This window comes from Calonectris borealis, chromosome 3 (assembly GCF_964195595.1).
Source record: "Calonectris borealis chromosome 3, bCalBor7.hap1.2, whole genome shotgun sequence".
Classification (NCBI taxonomy): Eukaryota; Metazoa; Chordata; class Aves; order Procellariiformes; family Procellariidae; genus Calonectris; species Calonectris borealis.
The window spans coordinates 127585339-127597213 of record NC_134314.1 but is presented as its reverse complement, the minus strand read 5'-3'; the positions used below and the strand labels follow the sequence as shown (position 1 = coordinate 127597213).

Sequence of the window (11875 nt, the reverse complement as noted above, 5' to 3'; positions counted from 1 at the left end):
AATTATTGAATCTTTTTGGCTGACCACATTTTGATTACAGGAGTGACAACGAACAGCTAGATTTGTAGGTATTTATTATGATGATTTATATGGTTTGTATTTTAGTTACTGTCAAATGCTTACAGAACAGGAGAGACACTTCATTGGAAATACAAATAAAATTAAAAAACATAAAAGCAGTGGGATATTGTCTAGAAAACGTAACCAAGTAACGTTGATCATCTTCCCTTAAATATTCCAAGAGGCTGAAGAAATCATTTCAGAAGTGAGAATAACTGAGAATACCTACTTGTTCAATTTATAGTTAGCACGTTTCAATGTAATGAGTAAAATTCATTCAAATATGTTTTGCTTGCTTGTTTGTTTAGGGTAACTGCTATTTCTGCTCCCCAGTTTCTGGACAAGCGACGTCTACCGACTATTGAACCTTCTTTGCCATTGTGCATGCGCACACAGAGCTGCTCCCCACTTACAGCCTGGAAGCTGACATACACAGAGACTTTTTTCCCCTAACTGTATTGCTTACCAAAATGGCTCTTGGGAGTCCAGGTGAACTTCTCTTTGTAGTCCGAAAGGTCTTGCTCTACAGCTGGAGGCAGTCTCTTCCAGTTCGTGAACTCCAGGATGAAGTTAAGGGCATTCTCGCTCACAGAGAAAATCCTGCATAACAAAAACTCCCATAAAATACCATTTTACACAATAGCATAAATATAATAATAGAAACAATGCATAGAAAGCTTTACTATTTTCTAACAAACCCTTAACAACCTACATCCTAAGTCCAGAAACAGAAAACCATTAAAGGGAAATCCAAAGTAATTTTGACAGCACAAGCCTTTACTGATGTAATTTTACCTTCCTCCATTTCTTTTTTAAAAGTAAGTTAGACTGTAAGAGAAAAATATCTGCTCTGAAATTTAAATGCCTCAGTAATAGGCAGCATTCTCCTCTGCACTAATTTCTTATTCCATTTCCACCTAAATTTTAGTAAGGGGTCAAGACACCAGAGCATTATAAGCACTACCATCACTTTTGGGGAAAAAAAATGCACATATATTCAGCTACTTATTTACCAAAACAAAACAAAAACTTCAAAATTTGCAACTGTTTCAAATTCTCCTTCTACCAGAGATTGCATTTATATGTATTCAGAAATCAGCATGATTTACATTTCAAATCTTTAGCATGTGTGAAGAACTTTTAACAATAGCTTAATTGAATAAAGTGTATAAGGAGGTTTAAGTAAAGCAGGTAAACCAACTGTGTTAGTATCACACATGAAGAGCCATGCAATGTCACAGAACAGCTTCTCGGCTACATGTATACAATCCTGAATTTTCATATGAATGGAAATCTAAATGCTATAAACACACAAAAATACCAGACTAAAAATTTTTTAATACACTTGCTTTTTGCAAGAGATTCATGTCAAAATTACTTTATGTCCTTTCTAGTTTTTATTACTTCATTTTTCATATTTGTCTGAACTTTCATACATTCACTGAAAACCATGCAGGAGAGAGATCTGATTGCCTAGGCTTTCTTTAAGAGAATGGTGATTTTACTTTTCCCACTGGTAATTAAAATTGTCAGTACTCTAAACTGGCCAGTTTATGATTGATTATGCAGTTGTTTTGCACAAGGAGCCAGAGACAGTTAATGAACCATATGCATAAATGTCATTTGCTGAACTATCCTCCTGTTATCTTCCAGGACAGAATAGTTAATATTGAAGTTAAACTTACAAAAACATTAGTTTTGTAGATTATGATGTGATAAGCGTTATTTTAAAAAGTGGATCTTTAAACAGAGGAAGTAATTGGTATAAAAGTATTGGTGGATTATGTAGCAAAATATCAAAAAGCATCATATGTGATATACATGGACAGTGATATTTGTTCACTCACTGAACTGCAATCCCGTAGTGTGTTTACTTTTGCAATCACTTACGTCTTCTATGAATAAATATGATCTACGCAAGCACAGATATACCATGCTTTATATATGCTCCTCTAATTACTGTTCAGAAAGCCATGGATGCTAACGATTAACAGAATCTCACTAGGTCATAAATGAACACATTCAAAACTACCAGTGATATCTTAGCCATGGTATCTTAACAGTATCTGAAATATAAATCAGTATTTAAGTAAACCTTAAAATCCTACTCCTTTCATACAGTTAAGTAATGCATGTAATGAGTTTATACATCTCACATTATGTTGGTAACAGCTGAGACATACAGTAGTAAAGTCTAAGCGTCATCTTCATGGACAAGAAAAAAAACAGAAGAAAATACAAATACTTCATAATTTTAAATGTAAGTTTAATTCTGTATGCCTAATTAAATATAAAACATCACCAAGCAGTTATTTGTATGTGGAAGAATTTAAAAAAAAAAAAAAAGAGAGCAGACTGGAATTTTTGCCGCATTATTTTGTTTAACACAATCTCTAACTGCATCCGTTTCCTCTCCTCCCGGCCTTGGCCCAGCTTCACCTTACATTTGTTTCCCATCCCTTCTGACCTCTTTTTCAGTATTTGAAATTATTACCATTACCATATTATACATACACAGGCAATTTGCAACTAAATTTGGGGGCTAATAAGAGATGTTTGATATAAAAATTGCGAAATGATGCCTTTCGCCAGGGTAGTGATAAAGCAATCTCCATTCTGGCTTTCTTCCTAAAAGAAATTTGTTGTACTGAATCCAGCCATCACCCGTCTTATTTTCAGACTTTCCGTAACCCTCACCATTCCTCATCATGGCAACTGATTATCAAGTACTATCCTCTGAAAGTATGCATTGAATAACACTGGCAACTGCTTTGCGGATTAGCATATAATATTTAACTAAACAAGATAACGTTATCTGCTTACCAGAATCTGCGCATTAAATTCACTGGATTAAAACCAGCCAAGAGCAGAAAAGGCAGCCATCCCTTGTACTCCTCATGCGCTTTAATTGTGTAACTTATGAACTCCGACAATTGGTCCCCAGAAGGCAGCAAACAGCCCAGCTTCAAGAAGCGTTGAAACAAAGCAAACTTCTCATGGAAGAGGCAATATCCCAAATTAATCCCAAGTAAGGTGATCCCGTATTTCAGGAAAATATCAATGAAATGAAAAAACCTATCAACAGCACACAAGGAACAGGAGATCCTGTTAGTTTTTCCCCAGAAAGCACCTACCATTTCACTTCTTACCTCCGAGAAAAGCAAATTTCTTTTACCAAAAATCCCCCCAAACCAAAGAAAAACCCAGCATGCCGTTCTGACTGCAGTTCTTTCTGGAAAGCATCAGTTTAAAACTAGTTCAGGAGACTCCAGTCCCTACATTTAAGTCATTTGTTCTTTTTGTCCCGAAACTGCCCAAAGTCATCAATTACTGGTATCTGTAAGCCAGAAGTATCACCCCACTGCTGATCCACCACGTGCTTGCTATAAGCAGAAAGCACCGTGCCCACTTGATTAGGTTTTGCCTTAAAAATATGCCATACACAATAGATGGATAAGTATGTGAAAACATCAAATGATTGCACCCCAGCACTTGGGGACCAGCCTAATGTTCAAACTTGTTAAGGGTTTAATTTACATCCAGCTGTATTTGCAGGAAGCTCTGCAACCCACTGAACTATTGTAAACATTTCAAAGTGTTTTTACTAATATCATTTTATCATTATCAATTATAATATGGTAATATAATGAATGAGATTATGACTGAAAATTAGTGTGTTGCTTTTTAGTTAGTAATTGGATTGCACATTACTTCATTGAAGTGGTTTTGAAGTGGTGATATATGTTACCTGCCTCATTTACAGCACATTTTAGTAGTTACCTGGTCTGCATCCCTTCCTAAATTACTTCTTATATACTAAGAATAGGAAGAAGGAGAAAAATGATGTCCAAGGATTTTTAAAGACAACTTCCTAGAAGTGTGCGATGAAAATTAGTAATAACAAACCCTAGGCGCTGCTTCACTGCACACCTTATGCGTCACTTATGGAGATACGGGAAAGCACATTCTGCCTCGTACCCCGATGCGTGATTTCACATGCGCCGTTTTGGATCTGGATGAGTTCCTGCCTCAAGCAATTCAAAATCACCTGCAGCCTGACCAGAGACACAAGAGGCTGTAACAGGCACAGTCACTGGGATGTGCTTTCACTATTAAAAAAAAAAATGATGTCCTTGATTTCCCTCCTTGAAATAAGCCCTTTTAGTTCAAGTAGGATAAACTCAATCAGAATATTACTGTAGTATTTTCACTTCAGGAACATTATGAATGACTGGCAAGTTATTTATTACAATTATGGCACTGCAAATTGATGGCATATATTTGGTAGTTTTTAAAAATTTTCCTAAGCCAACTGTAAGAACATGTGATCCTAGTAATTAATAGCATGCAACTAGTACACACTTTACAAACACATATATTCAAACGTATTCAGCAAAGAATATCCCAGCAAAGTTAATTCTTTCAACAGCTTTATCCAGAGGAAAAAAAGTATATCACCTCAAGACCATCATTTTTAATTACAACAAGCTTTCTCATGAAAAATAATTTCTCAAATAGCCTCTACACATGTGTGTACAAGCCTCAATTGTTTATAGGATTCGGGGCACCAAGGCACATCCTCTAAATGTTAGTATTTTGGCTAAAAGCATTTGCATGTGACAAACTTCTGGAATCTAAGAACTGTTAAAATATTGCATATTTTGATTTTTCTTCCTTAAATAAAAGAGATCAGAGCAGGTCCCATGTGGAAGACAAGAGGCAGGAATGAGAAACTGAAATCATGATTCCCAAATGTAAGCCAGCCCCAAAAGCTATGTTTTTGCATCTGCTGGATAAACTGCTTTTTAATGGGGGTGAACTAAATCCACTACTATCAAAACCTCATTAATTTAAATAGCAGCACATAAGCAATAAATTTTGATCCATGTACATGAAATACTCTGTTAGAATCTGAGTTTTCAGAAGATTTAAAAGCCTTTACTGAAGATACTTTCCTTAATGCAGCACACTAGCCACGTAACATTACTTCGCATTAATATTCCCAAGGAGGAGTGTCTACAAAGGGTGAACTAACTAGAATTCTGGAAAAATATTAAATGATAGACAGCAATCAGCTGAAATAAAAAAGTTTTCAAATGTATTCTCTACCACATGAAATTTTTCTGTTGTTCTAAGGCGTAAAGCAGTTACCAGGTAATTGCTCTAAAGTCTCAATTAGAATCTAAACCATAATGAGATTACAGCTCTGTACAGTCAGAACTGCCAAGAAGTGACTGTGACTTGTTTCTCTACCTAGATTTGAGCTGTGCCAGTATTCAATCCTTTGAATGTTATTTTATACATTGAATTAGTTTGGGAGGAGCACAAGGCGAGCTTGGGGACAGCAACATCTAAATCTTTTACAGTAATAGCCCACTCCTCCACGAATTAATTTCCCACAGAAAAAGGAAAAAGAAACTTCTGTACTAAAGAAAAAACAAAAATCAACAATAAGGACATGAAGAGCACCTCACTGACATACCATATATATATAAACTTAGGAGTAAGGCTTTTATACCTTATTATTTTTCCTCCAAAATTATAGCCTTTGCATTATGAAGTAAGCATTGTTTTACTTCCTGTTCAATACCAGGGGTGCGCATCACTCACCAGGCATAAAAAGAAATGGGTCATGATCTAAAAGAATGTATCATTCAGTTTCCCAGTCCTCCTTACAGCTATAGCGTTGAGCTGATTGACTCTGCTTGTCTTGTGCACGAGACTGGCATACAGAAAAGAAAAACACTATTTTCCAATAACTCATCCTTACTGAAAAGAATCTGGCTACTTAAGAGTCCTTTTGATCCAATTACAGCATGGAGTCACGTTCCCAGAAGACAGAGACGTGTTGATAAGGCCTTCTGAAAGCACAAAAACTGCAATTGTGTTCTACAAGACTCTTCTTCAAAGAGCCAAGCTTCCCCTTGGAGATTTCAGTGAGGTTCTTCAGCTCGTGCACGCAATCCAAACCCCACGCACCATCTGGATACTTACAGTTTAACTGCAGCAGCTCAAGAATTGAGGAAGGACAGCAGGGAAACTGCACATTTAAAAAAAGTTAAATAAAGGCCAACATAATTATGAATGGTTTCAAAATATAAAAGGTATGCTTACTCTTTTTGGAAGACCATACACATGGGTGATCTGCAGTCGAAGTTAAGGCACTCTTGAGCATCTGGACTGTAGCCTTCTTTAAGTAACATTTCCAGACATTCTTTATTACCACCATATACTGCTGAATACACAGGGCTCACTTTGCCTTTGCCTTTGTCACAAATCCTATCAGTAATTGGTATTAGCAACTCTAGTATCCTGCAAATATTTAAAGACACTATTTATTTTGTGATCTTATGCAAGAATTAATTTTAAATGACCATTTTTCATATGATCATTGCAACTTAAGAAGAAAATCCTACCTGTTTTTTCACTACTGAGTTTGCATAAAAGAACAAACTTTTTCATTTCGTACATAGACCCATACCAAACATTGTGCTTTGGCATGGATTTAGGCTGGCAATAGATATTTGAATCTGAATCAGAGACAGATATTTCCTATTATCCGACAATGCTTTTTACAGCAATAGAGTACCCCTGCACATTAAATCCAGACTTCATAAAAGTCTGCAAGCAAACTGAAAATGTGAGTTGCAAATAAAATTAATACTTTCTTCTGTTCAACAACACTCACTGAGATACTGAAACAGAAAAATCATTCTGTTTCATAGCTCACACCTCCGGTCCACATCCTTTCCGACTAACAAGGATTAGTGACAAACACCGATTCCTTTGCTACTGGAACTTACTGGTGCCGCTCAGAGGTCGCCAGTTACATATTGTTGCAAAAGCTACGAAGGCAGCATTTGATTTAAAGGCATTTCTAGTACTGACAACTCTGCTAACCCATCTTCTGTTTCTGAGAAAATGAACAAAAACCAGCTTCCTCAGCGTTTACTACAGTCTGCCCTCTTCATCAGTTCGAGAAGAGGCATCAATCTGATGCACAAACTTTCATGACAACTCAGCTGATGATCTTCTTTTGCTAGGGATTAAGATAAAGCATCTACTAATAATTTTGCAGTTGGTATCATCATTAATGTATTTGATTTTAAATGCTGTCACACACGTGCAAGTCACGGGGTTCCTGAGAGATGCTTCTCCACAATGGCCTGCTACTCTGGGAACTTCCTTCCACTCTGGGTTTTTGCTACGAAAGCGAGTATCATTGGGATTGGGCAAAGCTACAAATGCATTTCTGGAAGGATTAAAGGAACTGTTTTCTGGCTTTGATTTTCTGGCTGGTTCAGCTAATTCATTATTTGCATATGATTACATCTGCTACTTAATGGTCAGGACTATAATTCCAATTAAGAGCTGTTCAATTCATGTATAAAGTATATGCTATTGTTACTTATATTTTAAAATGTAAAAGTAATATGGCTATTGAGTGAATTGGTATCTGATTCAGCACTGTGGAAACCTCTCTGAACTCATTAGGACGTTGATCAGACCCAGATTAGATGCTGAATTCAAAATGGTTGCTCACTTTGCTGGGACTACTAAGAGACATTTAAAATATGAAAACAATTAGAAATTCTAAACTATAAATCAGCTTGAGAACTCATTTTTCTTTCTTTTAGAGCTGAATATCCTCTTTGTCGATTAGGTTTTTATTACCAGAATCTTTTGTCTGAATGTCTTTTTAATTACTTACTCTTTATGGCCCATTTCAGCCGCTGCGTGAATAGGTAACTGCCAGTTATCCTCGTTGCAGTAGAGATTTGGATCTGCCCCTCTAGATAACAGCAGTTCCACACATTCGGCGTGGCCCTCCTGTGCAGCAATCAGCAGGGGAGTGGCTCTGTCCTTGGCTTGACAGTTTACGTCTGCACCTGACAAAAAAAGCCAATACTTTACATCACCACTACACCACACTGAATAAACAACAAATTAATCAGTAGTTGGTTTTCACAGAGTGACTTCACAACACAACAGGTTTTCCACACCAATAAGGAAACATTTACTAGCATGTTGCTAACTTTTTAAACAGTCAGTGCTTAGCATTAACTCTGTCAAAGATCAGCACAACACAAGATAAACATGCTGGAGGAAAGGCAACGGGCTAGGCAATCTTCTGACTGCACTTATTTTTTGAGATTCTCCCCCAGGTATTGGTAGATCAGTTAATACGACTTCTCTGGTCAGGTCATGGCACCCTCAGGCTTAATAGTTATGGCAACTAGTTTTGGTTGTAAGGACACATGCTCTTAGACATATAAAACTTGTTCATTATGTGAATGAAACTGTTGCTGTCACTGTATGACCAGAGAGAGATATCTTCACTTAGCCTGAACAATATCCAAGAGCAATGTCATCAAAATCAGACCACTAATGTAGTGCTATTGAGGGCTTCTAGAACACCCTGATGAACCTTAATCTTTTCATAGTTTTGATTTATCATTTCCTACCATCACTTGCTGAAAACCACATTAAATTGCTGAAACGAGATTTAAGCAATTAAGATGATTTTGCACACCCATCTGCCATTAAAATTACATTAAAACCACTAAAATTTGAAGTGATGAAGTGCAAAAGTAGAACTAAAATTTTATCTGGTGACAGGCTGATGCAAGTTTAAGAACAATGAAGCTAAATGAATGATCACTATTACCATGGGATACAAGCAGTCTTAAACTCTCCAGCTTTCCATACTGAGCAGCAACAAACAAAGGTGTAATTCCAAAGTCATCCTTACATTCCTTGCTTGCCCCTTTCTCCAGGAGTATTTTCATTATCTCAGTGCATCCCTGAAATAAATATTTTCATTCTTAATCCACAAAAAAGTGGGGAATTGACATAATATATTTTTCCCCACACATTCCAAACAGAAATAAGAAAAAACGCAATATATTAAATATTCTAAAGATGTACCGAAAAATTAACGGCAGAAAAAATTACACAAGTTTAATTTTATTTTTCACACTTGCTCATTTACATGATACGTACAAGTGAAAATTAAATTAGAATTTATTAGAACCATTAAGGTAACATATTTCTATTCCGGAAATAGGTCATACATCTCACTGATGATGAGATACTAAACAGAACTCTTTCTCAAAAAATCTTGCAGGAGATTCATTTCCCAAATACAACACGCGAGCTTGTGAGTAACTGCAATGCTTATAATACTTAAATAATTATTGCTTCCCAACATCAGCGTCTCATGTAGTTTCAGATACACTCTTCAACGCATTGCAAGCCCTTCAGCATTTAGACAACCTTATGACTGCTAGGGTAGGTTAGGAAAAAATTACCTGATAAAAAGGCAAAGAAAGAGAGAAATTATCACTCAGAATACACCAGTTACATGGAAATTTTATTATACACTTACAGGTTACCTGAAAAGAAGCTTGGTGCAAAGAATTCCATCCAGACCAAGAATGAGGTCCTTTAACATTCGCTCCGTGTTGGAGCAGAAAATTTACAATGTCTGCATGTCCATTTTCAACAGCTTCAAATAGAACAGTAAAAAAAAAAAGAAGAAAAAAAAAATTCTTATTGACTGGATTTAAAGAACTCGCTGAAAAACTCAAATGGTCTCACCACTAACTTCCTGACATAACAATCATAATTCTTTTAAACTTGCCTTATATATGCTTACTTGCCTTTTACAGTTACACCCCCAAAACAAGAGTTGGAGAATGGAAATTTATCCACAAAAATTTTAGTTAGACTTGTTAAAATTCCACTTACACTGTGCTAACACAGATAACGAAAGCAAGTTTCTCTCCTCCCTCTTTCCCGTGGAACACGGAGACAATTCTGCAGCAGGCACCTAACTGCATGAGTTGCAACAGCCTCCCAAACTTGTGAAGCCCAGTGGCTATCGTACCACAAATTCCCCAAACATAAACTTGTTTTTAAAAAGTTTAAAACTGTTTTAAATACCTATATAAAATTAATTTATGGTGTGTCCATTTAATTTATGATAATGCATTCACTGACAAAGCCTCCTTTAGCATCCTGTTTCATCCTCGAGTTTTTGCCAACAACAATTCTACCAAGGCACATTACCTGTGTAACCGCAAACGCTTGATATGGTGATAAATGACCTGCGAATAGTTGCTACTGATTGAATAATTTCTTGATGAGCTCGCCAAAGGAGTGCCTCTGGCTTGTAGTACTCAGTGTCCAACACAGAGCTGTGCCATAACCCCATTATATAGTCTGGACTAACCTGACCATAAACTTTTTCCTTTTTAAAAATCTCTTGGATACACAACCCCAGGACTGTTCCCCGGCCCTGTCTAATCTATGTAAACACTTATGCATAGTGTTAATTATCATTATCCAGTGTGCTTTTAATGATGATTTCCCCACAAGTGCTACCTGTTACCAATTGTTTTAAGCAAATAAGCTATTTGGTTGCTTAAAAATAAAATGTCAATAGACTTGTAAACAAAGGTAACACGGCAGCCATGATGTTTGCCTGGGTATGAAGGTGAGTAAAACAATAAGCATACTTAATCAGATGATTTAGACTCTGAGGATTCACTATAACAGAAGTTCTAAGCATTTAATTACGTCAAACATAAATCATAGAAAAAATACTAAAATAACGGACCTTAATTGCTAATCTAGGAATTGCAAAAAGAATAAGAGGTCTTTTCACATAAGAAGTAGGGAGGAATTAAAAAAAAAAAAAGACAACTTGAAACACCCTCAAACAGATGTAATCCTATACCTCTTAGACCTTTTCTGTGCTAGAAAGAAACAAAAGGCGAGGGAAAACACCCATTTGTTTTTACAATTTTGTTTTAAAACACAGTCTGAAGCAGGTTTATCCATAAATAAAAAGTAATTTCTAGACCCATTCCATCTCCGAGTCTAAAGCCTAGTATTTGGGCTACAAAAATATGAAACATGGTAGGCAGTGAATGAACTCTGGTGAGTTTAAACTCAGTGAATAAGCTATTCCCCACTCCTTGGCTGTTCTGAGATTTCAAGAAAGCTCATGTCACCTAGAAACAGCGCGGTGGTTGCTTCGGTGGTAACTTCATTGGGGTCAGCCCCAGCTTCCAGAAGAACACGAACACTTTCCAAAGATCCGTGGCGTGCCGAAAGGTGCAGCGCACACATCCCTTCAAACGTCTTTGAATTTATGTAGTCATCAGATGGAGCTACAAATGAGAATAATGGAGAAAAAGAAAGTATATTTAGCAGTGAATTACAAAACACAGTAATTTTAAGTTATTTGAGATGTGTGGCCTACAGTGTATCCACAAACATGCTGTTATGAACTCTTTCAAACAGCAGCGTCAGTTATTGCTGGCCCTTCGCAGATACCCGCCTTGGACAGAGAAGGTAAAGTAGAATCAAATGTCATTCACAGACTACAACATGCCAACTTCTCTTTACCATAGTAGGCAGTAGCTATGAAACCACACAGAAATTTACAAAACAAGTAAGAATATGATGAAAGAAATCTATATAACTCATACTTTATATCGCAGGGGAATTTAGCAGAAAAATCGCACTACTTCACATCGAATTTTCCTTACCTGCACGAACTAGCAGCCTCAGACATTCACTCGAATTGTGAGCTGCTGCTTCGTGGATTGGCACCCACCCCCTGTTATCTGGAACATCAATGCTGTATCCCTGCTTAATTAGTTTCCTCAGCATTTTAACATTTCCTTCTCTGGCTGCAAGCCCCACAGCAGAGCATCGATCGGAATAGGCCTCCGTGAAATCCATCCTCGTGTACGGCAAACTCTGCGGGAGGACGGGGAGAGGAAAAAAGGGAAGGAGAGGAGAG

General features: G+C 36.8%; 1 protein-coding gene across 7 annotated transcripts in view; it reads right to left on the bottom strand.

Annotated features, from left to right (window-relative positions):
* The window catches only part of ASB3 (ankyrin repeat and SOCS box containing 3), a 39696-nt gene that overhangs the window by 9606 nt on the left and 18215 nt on the right, over positions 1-11875 (bottom strand). For 5 of the 7 annotated variants that reach the window (XM_075147830.1, XM_075147833.1, XM_075147834.1 and 2 more), the window contains exons 2-9: positions 11619-11832; positions 11079-11237; positions 9456-9568; positions 8729-8864; positions 7772-7949; positions 6175-6372; positions 2884-3135; positions 527-660 (exon numbers count right to left, since the gene is read on the bottom strand). In XM_075147830.1, coding sequence (XP_075003931.1) covers positions 527-660; positions 2884-3135; positions 6175-6372; positions 7772-7949; positions 8729-8864; positions 9456-9568; positions 11079-11237; positions 11619-11814 — 1366 coding nt within the window. In that variant the 5' untranslated portion in view covers positions 11815-11832. The remainder of the gene's footprint in view (positions 1-526; positions 661-2883; positions 3136-6174; positions 6373-7771; positions 7950-8728; positions 8865-9455; positions 9569-11078; positions 11238-11618; positions 11833-11875) is intronic. The other 2 variants (XM_075147835.1, XM_075147836.1) reach the window with 2 other exon arrangements.